At 41.6% G+C, this 21,704-nt stretch overlaps 1 protein-coding gene across 1 annotated transcript; it reads right to left on the bottom strand.

The window, feature by feature from the left end:
* Positions 1-848: 848 nt before the first annotated feature.
* Positions 849-19,041, bottom strand: LOC109874172 (TBC1 domain family member 13). Its single transcript, XM_020465980.2, has 12 exons — positions 18,776-19,041; positions 16,316-16,389; positions 16,188-16,228; positions 10,914-10,975; positions 10,114-10,213; positions 9,861-9,943; positions 9,470-9,629; positions 8,794-9,004; positions 7,321-7,484; positions 6,927-7,087; positions 5,966-6,023; positions 849-5,854 (listed from the first exon to the last, which is right to left on the bottom strand). Exons 1-12 carry the CDS (start codon positions 18,796-18,798, stop codon positions 5,789-5,791), a joined length of 1,203 nt encoding a protein of 400 aa, XP_020321569.1. The 5' UTR covers positions 18,799-19,041; the 3' UTR covers positions 849-5,788.
* Between the last annotated feature and the right edge of the window lie 2,663 nt (positions 19,042-21,704).

The raw sequence follows: 21,704 nt of genomic DNA, 5'->3' as shown, positions 1-21,704 counted from the left end.
CCCTTCAATAAATTCCTCTACAACAATTTGAGGGTCTTAAACCACTTCCTTTGTTCAGTTGCTTCCTTTATCTCATTTCCTTCATGTATACTGATCTGAGGACTTCTTAGAAGAAGCAATATTGTGGAAACCTATCCGGTCTGTTCACCGATCAATATAAGGAAAGAAGACATTACATGGCAAGGAAGGGATTCAACTCAGCCAATCCCTCCAGTTCGCCAGGGAAGATGTAGCTGGGATTAAGTCTCCCTTAGCTAAGAGCACTTGAAGCACAAATGATCAATCTAAACATGACATCCCTCTCTTCTCCAGTCTCTCCAATTTCACGAGCTATTAAACAGAAGGGGTGGGAGGAAGGAAACACTGGTTGTGCCAGGCAAGTACACATGGCACAATGCCATGCTGCTATCCACCATGGACACCAAATCTTGTTGTTGGGTGAGAGAAGTGGCCATTTTGTCTGCATCACCTAGTTAGTCAACCAATCAGAATGATCATGACTGTAAACAAAAATAAAAGGTTGCTACGGTTTTTCACTGGACACCCTTTTGACTGGTAGCGCTTCTCTTATGTAAAGGATTTTAAAGTAAGCAGGAGAGCAGCTGAACTTTCTGACTGGTCAGTTGTCTGAAAATGGGCCATAATGTCATGATGCCCATTACCAAGAACCAGATGGACACAGCTGAACTTTCTGACTGGTCAGTTGTCTGAAAATGGGCCATAATGTCATGATGCCCATTACCAAGAACCAGATGGACACAGCTGAACTTTCTGACTGGTCAGTTGTCTGAAAATGGGCCATAATGTCATGATGCCCATTACCAAGAACCAGATGGACAAAGTTCACATGGCTTTTTAAAATCATTTTTATTGTTGAAACAAATTACTCCCAAAAACCAACTTTGAAAATGGTTGAACTACTAGTGTTCTGCTTTTCCTAACCCACTTGTCTGCTATTCCTATACTTTGTATGGACTATGCATACTCTCCCTCTCTAGCACTGTTATTCCACAATTATAGGAGCTTTTTGCCACATATAGGCTATACTGGCTCGCATCAAATGGTTGGCAGAGATGAGAGACCAGAGGCTGCGAGCTGCCTTCTGAAACAGTCTCCATATTGCTATAAAACAGATTTTGTTTAAAGTCCAGAAAGGCGAGAGCCATGGGAATGATGAAAGAAGGGGGGAAACAGAATAAAAAATAATCACAATGGAACAAGATAAGAATGAGAAAAAGATGGAGAACAATAAATCATTAAATCATTGACAACAGACTTTTGTGAATTACAGGAAGATGAGACTATCCTTCTTTGTCATTTGTGAATCTCCAAGGGGGAATGTGTCACTGTTTATATACACAACGCCTTCAGAAAGTGTGCATAGCCCTTTACTTATTCAACCTCGTCTTGCTTGACAGCCTGATTTGAAAACAGATTCAATGTAGATTTTGTGTCACTGATCTACACACAACACCCCATCACTGCCAAGTGGATTTGTGTTAATAGAACACTCAATGAAAAGCTGAAATGTCTTGAGTCAATACGTATTCAACCCCTTTGTTACAGCCTAAATAAATCAGGAGTAAATGTGTGCTTAACAAATCACATAATAAGTGGCATGGACTCACTGTGTGCAATAATAGTGGTTAACATCATTTTTGAGTGACTACCTAATTTCTGTACCCACACATACAATTAATTGTAAGGCCCCCCAATTCGAGTAGTTCATTTCAAGCACACACTCAACCACAAAAACCGGGGAGGTTTTTCAATGCCTCGCAAAATGGTCTCCAATTTATATAAAAAATCTAAATAAATAACCAGATGCTGAATATCCCTTTGAGGAGGGTGAAGTTATTAAGCTTTGGATGGTGTATCAATACACCCAGTCAATACAAAGATACAGGCGTCCTTCCTAACTCAGTTGCCGGAGAGGAAGGAAACGGCTCAGGGATTTCACCATGAGGCCAATGGGTATTTTACAACAGTTACAGAATGTAATGGCTGTGATGGGAGAAAACTGAGGATGGATCAACAACATTATAGTTACTCCACAATACTAACCAAAATGACAGAGTGAAAAGAAGGAAGCCTGTACAGAATAAAAATATCCCAAAACATGTATCTTGTTTGCAACAAGGCACTTAAGTAATGCGGCAATAAATATGGTAAAGAAATTAACTTTTTGTTCTGAATACAAAGAGTAATGTTTGGGGAAAATCCAACACAACACTGAAAGCCACTCTCAGCAAAGGGGAAGCCAACTCCATATTAATACCCATGATTTTGGAATGAGATGTTCAACAAACAGGTGTCCACATACTTTTGGTAATGTAGTGTAGTATCCCTTAATACCTTTAGTACAATAATGCTACATTGAATTAAAGTTAGTCACAGACTGTTCATTTGTACCAATTCCTGCATAGGGGATTTGTCAGTTGGAGGATACCATCTTGCCAATGAAAGTGTTAGAATGTATAGTGCCATCGGAATGTATTCAGATATTTTTCCACATCTTGTTTCGTTACAGCCTTATTCTAAAAATGGATTAAATAAAAATATATTTTTCCACATCTTGTTTCGTTACAGCCTTGTTCTAAAAATGGATTCAATAAAAATAAATCCTCAGCAATCTACACACAATACCCCATAATGACATCACAATACCCCATAATGACATCACAATACCCCATAATGACATCACAATACCCCATAATGACATCACAATACCCCATAATGACATCACAATACCCCATAATGACATCACAATACCCATAATGACAAAGTCGAAAACAGTTTTTAGAATTTTTTGCAAATGTATTTCAGATAAAAAAACAAATACATTATTTACTTAAGTATTCAGCCACTTTGCTATGAGACTTGAAATCCTGTTTCTATTGATCATCCTTGAGATATTTCTACAATTTGATTGGAGTCCACCTGTTGTAAATTCAATTGATTGGATATGATTTGAAAACGTACACACCTCTCTATATAAGGTCCCACAGTTGACAGTGCACGTCAGAGCAAAGACCAAGCCATGAGGTCGAAGGAATTGTCCACAGAGCTGAGACAGGATTGTGTCGAGGCACTGATCTAGGGAAGGGTACCAAAAAAATGTCTGCAGCATTGAAGGTCCCCAAGAACACAGTGGCCTCCATCATTCTTAAAACGGAAGAAATTTGACCACAAAGACTCTTCTTAGAGCCGTCCGCCCGGCCAAACTGAGCAATCGGGGGAGAAGGGACTCGATGATCACTCTGACAGAGCTCTAGAGTTCCTCTCTGGAGATGGGATAACCTTCCAAAAGGACAACCATCTCTGCAGCAGTCCACCAATCAGGCCTTTTTAGTAGAGCGGCCAGACGGAAGCCACTCAGTAAAAGGCACAACAGCCTGCTTGGAGTTTACCAAAAGGCACCTAAAGACTCTCAGACCATGAGAAACAAGACTCTTTGGTCTGATGAAACCAAATTGAACTCTTTGGCCTGAATGCCAAGCGTCACGTCTGGAGGAAACCTGGTACCATCCCTACGGTGAAGCATGATGGTGGCAGCATCATGCTGTGGGGATGTTTTTCAGCAGCAGGGACTGACTAGTCAGGATCGAGGCAAAGATGAACGGAGCAAAGTACAGAGAGATTCTTGATGAAAACCTGCTCCAGAGCTCTCAGGACCTCAGACTGGGCCGAACGTTCACCTCCCAACAGGACAACGACCCTAATCACACAGCCAAGACAACGCAAGAGTGGCTTCGGGACAACTCTCTGAATGTCTTTGAGTGGCCCAGGCAGAGGCCGGACTTGAACCCGATCGAACATCTCTGGAGAGACCTGAAAATAGCTGTGCAGTGTCGTTCCCCATCCAACCTGACAGAGCTAGAGAGGATTTGCAGAGAAGAATGTCAGAAACTCCCCAAATACAAGTGTGCCAAGCTTGTAGCGTCACACCCAAGAAGACAAGGCTGTAATCGCTGCCAAAGGTACTTCAACAAAGTACTGAGAAAAGGGTCTGAATAGTAATGTAAATGTGATTAAACAAATGTATTTGCAAACATTTCTAAAAACCTGTTTTTGCTTTGTCATTATGGGGTATTATGTGTAGATTGAGAGGGAAAAAACATTGAATCAATTTTAGAATAAGGCTGGAACGTAACAAAATGTGGAAAAGGTTAAGGGGTCTGAATACTTTCCAAATGTACTGTAGACCGAAATGGATGGCGATACTAGGGAGTGCCAATCAATCTGAAACGCAAACAGTAAAAAGGTACCTGTTTCGTGAGCTGTATCATAATCATAATGATTAAATTATCATTACAAAGCAAGACATTCTCTGTGTACTTAACAAAGTATCACATTTTTATGTGTCCTACAGTTTGAAAAGGTACATTTCAATGGTGTATTAACTTTGTGGTAACTGTTAGTGTTTTGAGACCAAAAAAACCAATAACACATTAAATGTTAGTGATTTTCAGTTGTCAGCTCTGTTATCTGTCAATTCCATTATCTGAGTACAGAAATGTTACCATAGCATTTTAATGTCATTAATTATACATATTTAGTTATTATCATCAATAATTTGTTGTCTCTAATTATCCAACAGTATGCAGAGCAAAATGTGTTATTCTTCACTTAACATGTCATTAATGTTCAATTTATTATGCTTTACATGTGAACCACTTTTTAATGCGACCAGAAATGACTCAAAATATATTAAGAAATGACTCAAAATATATTAAGAAATGACTCAAAATATATTAAGAAATGACTCAAAATATATTAAGAAATGACTCAAAATATATTAAAAACTGACTCAAAATATATTAAGAAATGACTCAAAATATATTAAGAAATGACTCAAAATATATTAAGAAATGACTCAAAATATATTAAAAACTGACTCAAAATATATTAAGAAATGACTCAAAATATATTAAGAAATGACTCAAAATATATAAAAAACTTGAATGCCCAATTTAATCTGACTGTTTTGTTTGCAAAGTAATGCCCTTACAATAAAATAGACCATCATCATCATCACTGTATCAATTTCCCCCTAAGACTAGATTTAAGACAATCAAGGGTTAATTAGTTTTTTCATTAGCTTTTATAAGCATGCACTTTGGGTTAGTGAGTAAGGTACAGGTTTCACACCCCATCCATTTGATACCAACATTTTGCAAACATACATTAATATTGGAGATTTAAGTGGCTGGCTTTAAACTGGCCAGACTGAGTTTAACCGAAAACAAACAGAGGACCTTCACGTTTCAATTGCCCATTACCAAAAGCATATGATCCTAGTTACAATCTATACTCATTTTTTGTTGTGGTTAGACTTTACATGGTAGTATTACATTTCGTCTTTCGTACGAGCTCCACAATAAAAAATAACCATGTTCACATGTAAAAAATAAACAAACTGAACGAAGAAAAACGTACTATTAAAATAACCTAGAAGTGTTATAATAGCACTGACAAACTTTATAATGTAACTGGTTTCTCTGCTTCATATATGTAGATTGTCATTTTTTTCAAGTGTTCAGTGCAAAAATAAATAGCTTGAGCCCACACACCCTCTCTGAGAGAGTGGAAATACTGTCGGGCCGTGAGAGTGAGACAAGAAGACTAAGTATTGAGTTTGGTTGCTTTGAGGAAACCGTGCACCACCCCGGCACCAGGTGGCTTCCTCTCCCTCCCAGGGTGCAATGGGGCCTTGTTGTCACCTAGGGTTACCAGTTTCAATGGTGCATCCCCCAAATCCAGGAGAGGGAGATAGGGGGAGGGGTGGCTATGAGCCACCCTGAAGCTCCTTGGCCTTGGCCAGGATGGTGTGGACATCTGAGATGGGGTAGTCCTGAAAAAGAACATGGATAATCAGTCAAATGTCAAATAAAACCTCCTTAGTTGCCCAAGCATGACATATAATGGCCCCACTATTTGGATAGACCCTTTTAGATGGTCTTACCTGCAACAGTCTCATGTTGACCGTGAAATCTCCTGCCAGCAACTGATCTCGAATCAGTCTGAAACCACACAGGACAAGCATGCCAATCAGGACAGAAATAACAAACATAACACATTATACGGTAAGATCAAATTCCTATCCAAATCCATCCAAATTCAAGTCAATTCAGGAATTGCATTGCATTCCTAAAAAAAATCTACAGACTTAGGGAATTGGGTATGGGGTCCATCTGGAGTTATGGACACGGGTTTGCCCAGGGGGTAGTGGTTCATTGCTGGGCAGGACAGAAGGGGGAACTGTTAGGAAATGTATGAATAATGACTAAACAATGTGTAAATTTAAATAGAACTACAACTAATTAAACTCTACCCTGTTTTACAATATCTGGTTAATAATGTTAGTTCCTAAGAAAGAGGTTATGTAGCATGGATAAGGGGTAATTGGAAATGATAACCATTGTGGAAGAAGGAATGTATGTGTGTGTGTCTAAAGTAAGCAAAGAGGAGCATTAACCTATGTTTGAACCGACTCAGCTATAACTCGGTGGCGATAAAATAAGACAGCGAGAGCCCCTCCAGGTTTTCCATATCTGGGGGGGACTGGAACTGTCTGCTAAGGGGTAATAAACTATGGTGAGACTTCAGGAGTTAATCTAGGTATAGTGTGTCAGGTATGTGCGCTAGTGAGTTGGAATTAACTTTTGAACCTGCTTTGTCCTGGTCGAGAGGAGGAGAGACATTTTATTACCTATGATGTCATATGTGATATATAAGCTGTTGTACATGGTTCTATGAGCAGTGCTCCGAGAATAAATACTATTGGCTAATTTTGATAGACTGGTCTCTGTCCATTTTATGCAAATAAGGATCTTACAAATTCTTAGAAACAGAGAGAGTGATTTAAATTGAATTGGTTAATGAACACATTTGGGAATTGTTAAATTCCTTTAACAGGAACTCACACGAGCATGGCGCAGCAGACCAGGGTGAGGAAGTCGAAGCGGTCCTGGTCGGAGAAGAGCGTATCCCAGATGCGGATGACGTCGGGCAGGAGGAACTCCTGGGACAGCAGCAGGGTCAACCAGCGGAAGGTGAAGTACTGCGGCTTGATGTTCTGCTCCTGCTGTTAGAGAGAAGGGAGGAAGGGAGAGAAAGAGGTTGAAAAATGTAACTAGCCTCCATCATTACTACAAACAAAACATTATCCCACTAAATGAAGTCATTTAACTAAATCCAACACACTTTTTGTAATTACGTGAGAAAAATAAATAAATGTGCACCTTATACAAAATCTACCCCCCTAGGGAAAGGGCCTAGGGATGGTTTTGGGACTGGTCCCAAGAGGCCTTTGCTCACCAGTTTCATATAGAGGTCCATGTCCTTCTCTTTGAGCATGGAGTAGACGCTCTCCATCTTGTAGGTGATGCCGCACTGCGAGTCGTCCAGGCTCTTGATGAACATGTCCCGGTTCTCTGACATCAGGTTGGTGAAACAAAAGAAGGTGTCTGCCTCGGCGTGCTCTGATTGGTTGGACAGGCAAATCAGTCAGTCGATCAATCATGCCCTAGTGTCAATTGTGTCTGTCTGTTCAACGACTGCCAGTCATTCAAATATACTATAGACAGTAACCATGTTTCCATCAACAGTTTTTTTGCAAGTAAAGTCATACCATATAAAAACAAATCAAGACAGCTGTGATGGAAATAGGAAGTGTCGGTACAAAAATGTCAGTCCTCCCGAGTGGCGTAGTGGTCTAAGGCTTGGCTGGGTTTTGGAGGACGCACGGCTCTCGACCTTCACCTCTCCCGAGTCCGGAGAGTTGGGAGTTGTAACGATGGGACAATTGGATACCACGAAATTGGGGAGAAAAAGGGGTAAAAAAATATATATATAATAATTTTGACATAAAATTTGTTCGTTTGACATTGTGGGATCTTTTTGTATCTGTAAAATTAATTATGCGACAAATTGGGGTGAAAACTATTTATTGTGCAATTGTTGATAGAATAACTATCAAGTCGAGGTAGATTTGCAGTCATGCGATGCTATGTTGTGTAGTGGTCCGACTACGACTTGAAAAAGCATGTCATTTATTAGGCTACAGATTAAATAAGTTATGATGTACTTCATAGGATGGTGAATGTACACAGTGATGAGCTTGATGCTCAATTACAATAAATATTCTGGGTCTTAATTTGTATGTTAGTGACATGATGATCGGTGATTAGCATCCAATTAACAAATAAGAATGATCTTGATCTTATCCATCTCATCATACACCCTAACCTGTCCACTTTATCAGTGAACTGTTGTCTAGAGGGAAGACTCGGCAAGTTTGTGATAAAACCAGAGTGGAAAATGCCATGGAAACATACTGAACTTGTTTTTTATTCGTTGAGAACTTTAGAGCAAAAGTGGTTTTTATGTGCATTACGTCATCACACATAGCCTTTTTAATAATATTTGCATGAAAATCTGTCGCAGATTGGACTGAAATCTAGCTAGTAAAATATTTCTATAGAGGTGGCACAATAAATATCTGTAGATGAGATGGGAAGCATATGAAATGTTGGCCATCCCTAATTTGTCCTGTAGGTGGCAGTGCTGACTCAGCTTGATCCATTGCATCACAGAACATTAGAATTCTGATGCAGAAACCAGGGGAATGGGACTAAAATAGGGAAGTAGATGCAGGCAGCAGCAGATTGGGCTGATGTTTGCGTTTAATACAATAGGAATTTATTTGTTCATCTGCTCTAGAGATGAAAATGTGCCTTCTGCTATGCTCCCAAAATACACACGCACGAACACATCCCCTCCTGCACCCACCTTTCCACTCGTTGTTGGGGTCGGTGGCAAAGGTGTAGTAGATAGGACCCACCACCTCGTTCATGCCCTGCACGTAGGCGATGCCCGGGTTGAGCTTGGCATAGATGAACAGGATTCGCTCCACCACCTCCCAGTGTGCCTCGCAGCCGCTGGGCAGCACCTCGTACTCGTTGGACGGGTACAGGTTAAGGGCCTTGCCCGGGGAGCTCACCTGGAGATGGGGAGCGGAAAACAGAGGAAAGAATTAGGACCGGATGAGAAACCAGTCCTAGTTCTGAAAGCAGTTGAAGCACTACAGCTCTCGGCCATAGAAGACCATTGGAGGGGCATCCAGTCAATTGTTATGGGATGGAAATGGACACAAACTTAAAACACCCATCAGTAAAATAAAGCTTATCGACCAATCATCGTCGAGCCAATACACTCAGCTGGACCTTGCAGTACACACGCACCACTGCGTGCACATCATGACTGCATTGCTTAAAGCAGGAGAGCGGCATTGAACATAACAGAGGGTGGTAGAGTCAGCCCATCTGAATAGTGTTTCCCCTGGCATTACCGAAACAAGGTCACCCTGCTGCCTCCGGAAGTGGAGGCATTAACATTGACAGACCAATATGTCTGTTCTTACACATAAAAAACTAAAACGCACACGACTCTCCCGCCTCTCACTCACATTGGTGACCCCGCTGCGGTTGCGCTCCACAGTTTGGGCCTTGAGGGTAGTCTGTTCCACACGGCGCCTGAGTGTCTCGTAGTCGTTCTGGGGATCCAGGATCAGCTGGCAGGGGTAGTCTGTTGGCCGCTGGAAGAACGCCATGTCGGGGTACAAGCGCCTGCCGTCATGAAATACACCAGTTAGTGTATTCCTATGTGGAACATAAGGCTTCCACGAGAGAGCCACTGCCTTTTTGGAGATGGTATTACATGACTGGGTACTGGAATACATGAATAGACTTTAATCATCAGTCAAGATGCTCGCCCCTGCTCTAAAGGATGAGTGACTTAAAATACATGGAGATGCACCAAAGAAGTACCTAGCTGGTTGCCCAGGCAGTCAGACCTACCGAACATCTTTATCAATCTGTAGCAGCACCTCGTTGTCTCTGAAGTAGTTGTTCCACTTGCTGTCTGGGTTGGGGTTGAGAGGCTGAGAGAGCGAGACAGATAGAAAGAGGGCATGTTTAATGAATGTATGGGAGACTGATCTGTGAAAAATCATATATCCATTGGCTCAGACAGTCCAGTAGTGTGTATCAGAGTAGGAAATGTTAATATGTTGAGGGCAAAAAAAATAGGGAGAGGAGAAGGGAAACTCACGTGGTCCTCCATAGTCACGTCCTCTCTGGAGAGGCCCAGGTTGGCCTTAGCGATGCCTGGTTGGATGATCATCTCCTTTAGGAACTGGGAGTACACCTCCCTGTGGGTCACAAATACATACAATCATCTCTATGCCTGTGGGTAACCGCAAGAGACTGAAACGCCTAGTAGTTTCCTTTAAGGAGTTCAATTTGACTTGATTTTGACTTTGGGGTGAAAAGTCCTCAAAGATACAGCCATGATATCATGGAGACACCAACATATTTCTTATACTGACCCAATTTGCTCTGGTTTACATGAATTGACTAGGGGCTAGGCATTGTTTCTTGACAGGGCCAGTAAAGGCCCTTCAGGCAGGATCAACCAAACACTTGAAGTATTTTAAGTATTTGAATAATGTCAGGGATGAGCCAATAGAAGCAGCAGAGAAGCATGACTCATCATCACCATCACTGTTTCCCGGGCCGAGCAGACCTGATATAGCTGTCCAGTGCTGGGTGTTGTGTTTTAGAGTGAGATTTTAATGGGTCAGGTTCCATTATGACTCAGCTGTTTGTCTAGAAACACTCAAATCTGAGGGATTCAAAAGTAATCTCCAGTGGGACAGGAGGGATATACTTGACTAAGAACTGGTTAGCTACCAAGGTATAATTCAGGCAAAGATGGAAGGTCACACGCAGTGGCTAAGTCTTGAGCAGTAGATGTTTTCATGCACTTTATACACAGAGTACAAAACATGTCCATTAATCTCCTCCTGTTGACAAAGAGGAGTCCACCAGCACTGTTGGAGACATTTGTACCTCTGATTTTTGAGGAAGGACTCCCATATCAGCTGGTCCAAAGGCAGGTAATTGAGCAGGACCTGGAAACATTGAAGCAAGTCATTAGAAATGTGAATCCCAACCCTTCACAGAAACAGTTAGAACAACAGGCTTAAACTAATACTAAATCTAAGGCTAATGCTACATACTGTAGATCAGGTGTCAAACAAAAGGCCTGCGGGCTGAATCCGGCCCGTGACACATTTCCATCCAGCCCGCGCAATTACTTGGGTTGTCAATTCATTTTGGCCCGCCTCCATACCACCCCCGATGCACTGCATTGCAAACGTGCTGCACGCCAAAAGGCAGTGCATTGGCCACAGACACACTCCTCCTCCCAGATCCACACACAAGCCAGTGCGCTGCATCATATCGTCACTAATGGCACTGACCAAAAAAAGTGATCAAATAAAGCATTCACACGTGGGTACACCTTACTACTAAAGGACAATGAGTCAACAGTTGAGTCAACTACTTCAGGAAATTACAGCCTGATGCACTCGCATCCGTGAATTCAATGTCAATAGAGCTACTTTTGTGTGTCCCGTTTACAGCGGGCAGCGGAGGGAAAGTGTACATAAACTGTACAGACACATGCCACAGTCCTAGGCTAATAAAATGTTGCAGTCTGGCTTCGGTTTTTAAAGCTTGACAATGACTTTCCAGAAAACTAAACTTGCAACACAACACCATGCAATGAGAAACATTACAGCAACATTTGAACAGTAGCCTAGACTCAATTACAAGAAGTCAATGTGCGGGGGTAAAGGTTAGTCAAGGTAATTTGTACATGTAGGTAGGGGTGAAGTGACTATGCATAGATAATAAACAGTGAGTAGCAGCAGTGTACATGTAGGTAGGGGTGAAGTGACTATGCATAGATAATAAACAGTGAGTAGCAGCAGTGTACATGTAGGTAGGGGTGAAGTGACTATGCATAGATAATAAACAGAGAGTAGCAGCAGTGTACATGTAGGTAGGGGTGAAGTGACTATGCATAGATAATAAACAGTGAGTAGCAGCAGTGTACATGTAGGTAGGGGTGAAGTGACTATGCATAGATAATAAACAGAGAGTAGCAGCAGTGTACATGTAGGTAGGGGTGAAGTGACTATGCATAGATAATAAACAGAGAGTAGCAGCAGTGTACATGTAGGTAGGGGTGAAGTGACTATGCATAGATAATAAACAGTGAGTAGCAGCAAGGTAAAAACAAATGGAGGGGGAGGGTGTCAATGTAAATAGTCTGGGTGGCCATCTGATTAATTGTTCAGCAGCCGTATCTTGGGGGTTGAAGCTGTTAAGGAACCTTTTGGTCCTAGACTTGGCGCGCTGGTACCGCTTGCCGTGCGGTAGCAGAGAGTCCTGTCGATGTTAATGGCGGCATGTAGGGCCCTACTTTTCTTATAGTCCACAATCAGCTCCTTTGACTTGCTCACATTGAGAGAGCGGTTGTTGTCCTGGCACCACACTGCCAGGTCTCCGACCTCCTCCCTGTAGGCTGTCTCATCGTTGTCGGTGATCTGGCCTATGACTGTTGTGTCGTCAGCAAACTTAATGATTCGAATTGGGCCATGCAGTCGTGGGTGAACAGGGAGTACAGGTGGGGACTAAGCACGCACCCGAGGGGCCCCAGTGTTGAGGATCGGCGTAGCAGATGTGTTGTTGCCTACCCTTACCACCTGGGGGCGACCCGTCAGCAAGTCCAGGATCCAGTTGCAAAGGGGGGTGTTTAGTCCCAGGGTCCTTAGCTTAGTGATGAGCATTTTGGGCACTATGGTGTTGAACGCTGAGCTGTAGTCAACAAACAGCTTTCTCACTCTTTCCTTTTGTCCAGGTGGGAAAGGGCTGTGTGGAGTGCAATTGAGGCATCTGTGGATCTGTTGGGGAGGTATGCGAATTGGAGTGGGTCTAGGGTTTCTGGCATGATGGTGTTGATATGGGCCATGACAAGCCTTTCAAACCACTTCATGGCTACCGAAGTGAGTGCTACGGGGCGGTAATCATTTAGGCAGGTTACAGTCGCAATTTTGGGCACCTGGGACTATGGTGGTCTGTTTGAAAAGTAGGTATTACAGACTCGGTCAGGGAGAGGTTGAAAATGTCAATGAAGACACTTGCCAGTTGGTCCGCGCATGCTTTGAGTACACATGGCTTGTTGCGAACTGTGTGAAGACCATTTCTTCCTAACAAAGACCGTAATTCATTTGCCAGAATTTTACAAAATGATGACATAACATTGAAGGTTGCGCAATGTAACAGCAATATTTAGACTTAGGCTTGCCACCCGGAATGGTTCCGTATTTCACTGAAAGAATAAATGTTTTGTTTTTGAAATGATAGTTTCTGGATTTGACCATATTAATGACCTAAGGCTCGTATTTCTGTGTTTATTCTAATTAAGTCTATGATTTGATATTTGATAAAGCAGTCTGACTGAGCGGAGGTAGGCAGCAGCAGGCTCGTAAGTATTCATTCAAACAGCACTTCAATGCTTGAAGGACAGCGCTGTTTATGACTTCAAGCCTATCAACTCCAGAGATTAGGCTGTCAATACTATAGTGCCTATAAGAACATCTAATAGTCAAAGGTATATGAAATACAAATGGTATTGAGAGAAATAGTCCTATAATTCCTATAATAACTACAACCTAAAACTTCTTACCTGGGAATATTGAAGACTCATGTTAAAAGGAACCACCAGCTTTCATATGTTCTCATGTTCTGAGCAACAAACTTAAACGTTAGCTTTCTTACATGGCAATATTGCACTTTTACTTTCTTCTCCAACACTTTGTTTTTGCATTATTTAAACCAAATTGAACGTTTCATTATTTATTTGAGACTAAATTGATTTTGATGTATTATATTGAGTTAAAATAAGTGTTCATTCAGTATTGTTGTAATTGTCATTATTACATATATAAAATCGGTATCGGCGCTGAAAAATCATAATCGGTCGACCTCTAATCTGCGTCATCTGACCACTTCTGTATTGAGCGAGTCACTGGTATTTCCTTCTTTATTTTTTGCTTGAATCAGGAGGTTAGAATTCTGGTCAGATTTGCCAAATGGAGGGCGAGGGAGAGCTTTGTATGCGTCTCTTGTGTGTGGAGTAAAGGTGGTCTAGAGTTGTATTTCTCCTCTGGTTACACGTGACATGCTGGTAGAAATGAGGTCAAACGGATTTCAGTTTGACTGCATTAAAGTCCCCGTCCACTAGGAGCGTTGCTTCTGGATTTATCTTTTTCTTGTTCGCTTATGGCCTTATACAGCTCGTTGAGTGGGGTCTTAGTGCCAGCATCGGTTTGTTGAGTGCCAGCATCGGTTTGTGGTGGTAAATAGATGGCTACGAATAATATAGATATGAACTCTCTTGGTAGATAGTGTGGTCTAGAGCTTATCATGAGGTATTCTACTTCAGGCGAGCAATACCTCGAAACTTCTTTAATATTAGACATGGGGCACCACCAGCAGTTACTGACAAATAGACACACATCCCCACCCCTCGTCTTACCAGACATAGCTGCTCTGTCCTGCCGGGAAAAGGAGAAGCCAGCCAGCTCTGTATTGTCCATGTTATCGTTCAGCCAAGTCTCAGTGAAACATAAGATACAGTTTATAATGTCCCGTTGGTAGGATAGTTTTAATCGTAGAGCGTCCAGTTTGTTTTCCAATGATTGCACATTGGCCAATAATACGGATGGTAGTGGTGGTTTACTCACTCGCCAATTAATTCTCACAAGGCACCCAGACCTCCGCCCCCTGTATTTCCATATTTTCTTAACACGAATGATGGGGATTTGGGCCTTGTCTTGACAAAGCAGTATATCCTTCGAGTCAGACTCATTAAAGAAAAAATCTTCGTCCAGTTTGAGGTGAGCAATCACTGTTCTGATGTCCAGAAGCTCTTTTCGGTCACAAGAGACGGTAGCAGCAACATTATGTACACAATAAGTTACAAAAAAACTGGAAAAACAAACAAAATAGCAGTTTGTTAGGAGCCTGTAAAACAGCAGCCATCCCCTCCAGCGCCATTATCATCTACAAATTGAGCTCAGGTGCATCATGTTTCCATTTATCATCCTTTAGATGTTTCTACAACTTGATTGGAGTCCACCTGTGGTAAATCCAATTGATTGGACATGACTTGGAAAGGCAAACATCCTGTCTATATAAAGCTTCACAGTTTACAGTGCATGTCAGAGCAAAAACCAAACAATGAAGTCGAAGGAATTGTCCGTAGAGCTCCGAGACAGGATTGTGTCGAGGCACAGATCTGGGGAAGGGTAACAACATTTTTCTGCAGCATTGAAGGTCCCCAAAAGACAGTGGCCTCCATCATTCTTAAATGGAAGAAGTTTGGAATCACCAAGACTCTTCCTAGTGCTGGCCGCCCGGGCAAACTGAGGGGAGAAGGGCCTTGGTCAGGGAGGTGACCAAGAACCAAATTGTCACTGACAGAGCTCCAAAGTTCCTCTGTGGAGATGGGAGAACCTTCCAAAAGGACAACGTTCTCTGCAGCACTCTAATCAGGCCTTTATGATAGAGTGGTCAGAAGAAAGCCACTCCTCAGTGAAAGGCACATGACAGCCCGCTTGTTGTTGGCCAAAAGGCACCTCAAGAACTCTCAGACCATGAGAAACAAGATTGTTTGGTCTGATGAAACCAAGATGGAATGTTTTGGGCCGAATGCCAAGCGTCACGTCTGGAGGAAACCTGGCACCATCCCTATGGTGAAGCATGGTGGTGGCAGCATCTTGCTGTGGGGATGTTTTTCAACGGCAGGGACTGGGAGACTAGTCCGGTTCGAGGGAAAGATGAACAGAGCAAAGTAGAGAGAGATCCTTTATGAAAACTTGCTCCAGAACGCTCAGGATCTCAGATTGGGGCGAAGGTTCACCTTCCAACAGGACAACGACCCTAAGCACACAGCCAAGACAACAAACAAGTGGCTTCGGGACAATTCTCTGAATGTCCTGGAGTGACCCAACCAGAGCCAGGAGAAACTCCCCAAATTCTGGTGTGTCAAGTTTGTAGCGTCAAACCCAAGTAGACTCAAGGCTGTAATCACTTCCAAAGGTGCTTCAATAAAATACAGAGTAAAGGGTCTGAATACTTGCAAATTTGATATCATTTTTTTGCTTTGTCATTATGGGGTATTGTGTGTAGAGTAACAAAATGTGAAAAAGGTCAAGGGGTCTGAATACTTTCCGAATGCACTCTGTCTATTAAAGGGCTGGAGTAACTCACTTTCCAGCAAAGTGCACGGATACCTCCTTCAAACGGGATACCTGGAGAGAGATAGGAAACATGAAAATGTGTTAATAAAATATGGAACATTACATTGTTTTTATGGTGAAAGCAAAGCTCTTGCTTACCGCTGAAGCAAAGTTCCCGAAGCACCTTTAAGTCAAGCTTATCTTCACTCAAGGCCACCTTGAACTCCTGGATCCTTCATTTGCACAAGAAAGGGAAAAATAACATCTCAAAGTAGGTTGTGTTGAAAGAGGCATATTGTTTGTTGCATTCATGATAGATCATAAAAGAATGCCTCCCATCGAGAATGAGGAAGGTAACATTCCTATAATGCCTCGTTCAGATTATTACGCATGCAGCAGACAGACATAAACAATATAGGACTGGGTGTTCTGATTGGGTAGACTAATATGTTTACTGTGACAACCACAAATAAAGGAGGAGGAAAGGATCCAAAAGATTGCAAAACACATTATTTTGTGTCACAATCTACAAAGGGCTGCACGGTTCCATTTGTTTACCTTGTGCATTGACTGTGTGTGTGTGTGGGGAGGGCTCAAATCATGTGCCCAGAAAAGGAGGGGGGGGGGGGGGTGACCAAAATACCCTCCTCCTAACTTGGTACCTATAGCCATAGACACCCATAGCAACATTGTTAAGTAGTTCAACTTCCACCCTAGACAACTGCTAAGTATACAGTCTTTGACATTCTGATTTACCAACACAACCTGCTCCAACTGTTCTTATGGTACAACCAACATAACATACAAAATGGAGGGACTTGGTCAAAGTACCCCTTTATTGGTTTTGTAACACTGCTGAATTACTCATTCAAACTGCAGTACTGCCACTAGCCTATTCACTGAAACATCCTTCTTACAGCTGGACTGCATGGAGACAGTGACACCTATGTGCTTCCATGATCAATGTGGGCTGTCCTGCTGTTATGATCAGCTGACTATCCAGCCAAATCACAGGACCCATTGATGTGGTGGTTAGGCTGCATTACCACTACCAGGAAAAGAAGTATTGATTCTCCCAGAGGAACTCAAAATAGATCGGGCGGACTGATTGTGAATGATTTAGACAAAAAAACTCAAAGGCCTAGACTATACAGCAGACAGTAGGTTATAGGCTACAGCAGGTCTTATAGAAGTGTGTGTAGAACTGACAGGATTGGCTATTCAGCGATTCAACATCAGAGAGTTGTGCCCATTCTTAAATACACCATATCTGTGATATTCAGATTTTGTTCTAACCTACAGAACCAAATAAAAAGTTACTTGATTTCAATCTAGTATGCCTTTCTCCTGTAATAGCAATTTCTCTTTCCTATTCTCTTTCCTTGACTTCACCGGCAGCTACATCCTGTTTGTCATGGCTCTCTGGAAAACTGCAGATGATCAGCAAAGTTACTCAGCTTGGGGCTATTCAAAGGGAAAACAGTTCATCTGTTTTTTATCAAACACCAGTGTTCACGAGACACCAGCCCTGACCTCAGATCATTAACGAACACCAGGCAAAAGTGCTTTGCTGTCACAGTTAAACCATAACTTTGATTGCCCTTCATAACATTGGATCCAGTCTTTTCCTGGAAAAAGAAAGTCCAGAAGCATGAGTGAATAGTAGCCTAAACGCCAGGGAAGCTTTATAATGAGTAACCTTCAGCTTCTTGCAACTAAGCCTTGCAGCAAAATTTCAGCCATCAAAGAAAATAGGTTACTGTAGTAGGCATTTGAACAGTTTTATGTACAAAGAGTGCATTTTCTTGGCTACTTTTTGATACTGCCAAATAGAAAATATATTGAATACAAGTGAATTAGTGTGTCCTGCTTTAAACTGCCCTTGTCTCTCAAGAATTTCAAAGGATGTCCTGTTAGTATGTCCATTGCATAGGCCAAATGTTATGCAATAGGCTATATAGCAACATTGCATCTTGAGTAGACTAGTTTGTACTTCTCCCTGTATTTGGGGCTTATAATGAACATGAAGTCCAATACAACGCACAGGTTTGACTGTCTCGTTTAAAAGGGTCTCCAGTTTGTTTTGATCATTTGATCAGTGGAGAATGTGTGCATGATGTTAGCAACCTTGCTTAGTTGAATAATAATTGTATATGATGAATTAGGTAGCTAGCAGCAGTTCTGCATTTTCTCTTAGTCCTTCATAATGTTTGCCACTACATCGTTCATTAAAACCTCGAATTAAATGCTCCTTTAGGGAGTGGACTGCTTGAGCCTATGAATGAGCCAGCTAGCTTGAGCAGATAGCTAGGGAACATGTTTTCCATTCAAGCGGATTGGAATTTAAAAACATTGTCTGCAGTATAGTACAGGTCAATGAAGCTGACATTTTCCTCGATGTTGCTAGCAGATGATTTCCCATTTCCCCGAGACAACGCAATGGGCAGAGGTGGCTAGTTAACGTCAGCCCACAGGGCTTTCAGAGTCCACCACCTCATAATCCACGACCGATTACAGTGAACGCATGACATTTACGGTAGACAAACATAGCTAGATCACATTTAATCGAATGTGTTATTATGGCCTACTTTCCATGTATAAATCAAATCTACAGCTCACCTGATTCTGTAAGAACTAGACATGTTGGATGAATCCAAAAGCAAGACCCGTGTGCCACAAGAAAAATACTCCGGTGGTGAAACATCCGCAACGAGATTTGGGAAAGATTACTTTGCTGTTTGCTTTCAGATCTCACCTGCCAATTTCATTTGAAAAAAAGCAGGTGTATTTCTCTTGCAGTCAAACTTATAAAAGAAAATATGAACATTAATATTTGAAAACCACTATTTCCGACTGTTCTCTCACTGTAAACTACATCAGCATTTGGCAGCGAGGGATGATCTTCGCGTTTAAGGACGCAAGGGGGCTGGCTCCATGCGAACTACAATACCGACGCTCTGTTTTAACGTTTAAAAACTTTAATAATCCTCGCTTGCGATACGGTTTTGGAACCCTTTGGAACTTAACTTTCATACCAGCGAGAAAATAATATTTCAAATACAAAAGATACACTTACTGTACGCAGTTTAGCAAAGTTGCACCCAGGATGTATTTCAATTGGACCATTCCAATTGGGTACTCTAAACACAACCTGTTGCAACTTCGCTAAACTGCATATAGCGTGCAGAAAAGGGCTTACTCCTGGAATAAGCTAAACTGCATATAGCGTGCAGAAAAGGGCTTACTCCTGGAATAAGCTAAACTGCATATAGCGTGCAGAAAAGGGCTTACTCCTGGAATAAGCTAAACTGCATATAGCGTGCAGAAAAGGGCTTACTCCTGGAATAAGCTAAACTGCATATAGCGTGCAGAAAAGGGCTTACTCCTGGAATAAGCTAAACTACATATAGCGTGCAGAAAAGGGCTTACTCCTGGAATAAGCTAAACTGCATATAGCGTGCAGAAAAGGGCTTACTCCTGGAATAAGCTAAACTGCATATAGCGTGCAGAAAAGGGCTTACTCCTGGAATAAGCTAAACTGCATATAGCGTGCAGAAAAGGGCTTACTCCTGGAATAAGCTAAACTGCATATAGCGTGCAGAAAAGGGCTTACTCCTGGAATAAGCTAAACTGCATATAGCGTGCAGAAAAGGGCTTACTCCTGGAATAAGCTAAACTGCATATAGCGTGCAGAAAAGGGCTTACTCCTGGAATAAGCTAAACTGCATATAGCGTGCAGAAAAGGGCTTACTCCTGGAATAAGCTAAACTGCATATAGCGTGCAGAAAAGGGCTTACTCCTGGAATAAGCTAAACTGCATATAGCGTGCAGAAAAGGGCTTACTCCTGGAATAAGCTAAACTGCATATAGCGTGCAGAAAAGGGCTAGAGGTGCCCACATATATAAAAGTACTCATAATGTCTCTTATGCAGAGGCTGCAAGGCAGAATGCTGAACTATTAGGCAGAATGGTGGAGATAATAGGGTTACTCCTGGAATAAGTGGAATAATAGGGTTATTCCTGGAATAAATTAAATAATAGGATTACTCCTGGAATAAATGGAATAATAGGGTTACTCCTGGAATAAGTGGAATAACAGGGTTACTCCTGGAATAAGTGGAATAATAGGGTTACTCCTGGAATAAGTGGAATAATAGGGTTACTCCTGGAATAAGTGGAATAATAGGGTTATTCCTGGAATAAGTTAAATAATAGGATTACTCCTGGAATAAATGGAATAATAGGGTTACTCCTGGAATAAGTGGAATATTAGGGTTACTCCTGGAATAAGTGGAATAATACGATTACTCCTGGAATAAGTGGAATAATAGGGTTACTCCTGGAATAAGTGGAATAAAATAGTTACTCCTGGAATAAGTGGAATAATAGGGTTACTCCTGGAATAAGTGGAATAATAGGGTTATTCCTGGAATAAGTTAAATAATAGGATTACTCCTGGAATAAATGGAATAATAGGGTTACTCCTGGAATAAGTGGAATATTAGGGTTACTCCTGGAATAAGTGGAATAATAGGATTACTCCTGGAATAAGGGGAATAATAGGGTTACTCCTGGAATAAGTGGAATAAAATAGTTACTCCTGGAATAAGTGGAATAATAGGGTTACTCCTAGAAATAGCGGAATATTAGGGTTACTCCTGGAATAAGTGGAATAATAGGATTACTCCTGGAATAAGTGGAATAATAGGGTTACTCCTGGAATAAGTGGAATAAAATAGTTACTCCTGGAATAAGTGGAATAATAGGGTTACTCCTGGAATAAGTGGAATAATAGGGCTACTCCTGGAATAAGTGGAATAATGGGGCTACTCCTGGAATAAGTGGAATAATAGGGTTACTCCTGGAATAAGTGGAATAATAGGGTTACTCCTGGAATAAGTGGAATATTAGGGTTACTCCTGGAATAAGTGGAATAATAGGGTTACTCCTGGAATAAGTGGAATAATAGGGTTACTCCTGGAATAAGTGGAATATTAGGGTTACTCCTGCAATAAGTGGAATAATAGGATTACTCCTGGAATAAGTGGAATAATAGGGTTACTCCTGGAATAAGTGGAATAAAAGAGTTACTCCTGGAATAAGTGGAATATTAGGGTTACTCCTGGAATAAGTGGAATAATAGAGTTACTCCTGGAATAAGTGGAATAACAGGGTTACTCCTGTAATAAATGGAATATTAGGGTTACTCCTGTAATAAGTGGAATAATAGGGTTACTCTTGGAATAAGTGGAATAATAGGGTTACTCCTGGAATAAGTGGAATAATAGGGTTACTCCTGGAATAAGTGGAATAATAGGGTTAATCCTGGAATAAGTGGAATAATAGGGTTACTCCTGGAATAAGTGGAATAATAGGGTTACTCCTGGAATAAGTGGAATAATAGGGTTAATCCTGGAATAAGTGGAATATTAGGGTTACTCCTGGAATAAGTGGAATAATAGAGTTACTCCTGGAATAAGTAGGAAATGTTGCTAATGTTGGTCCAGACACAGATACGCAGGTGTGAGATTTTAAATGCTCACGTTAA

This window comes from Oncorhynchus kisutch, linkage group LG29, assembly GCF_002021735.2.
Source record: "Oncorhynchus kisutch isolate 150728-3 linkage group LG29, Okis_V2, whole genome shotgun sequence".
Taxonomy (NCBI): domain Eukaryota; kingdom Metazoa; phylum Chordata; class Actinopteri; order Salmoniformes; family Salmonidae; genus Oncorhynchus; species Oncorhynchus kisutch.
The sequence above is the reverse complement of the archived record's forward strand: the minus strand, read 5'-3'. Positions and strand labels throughout refer to the sequence as shown.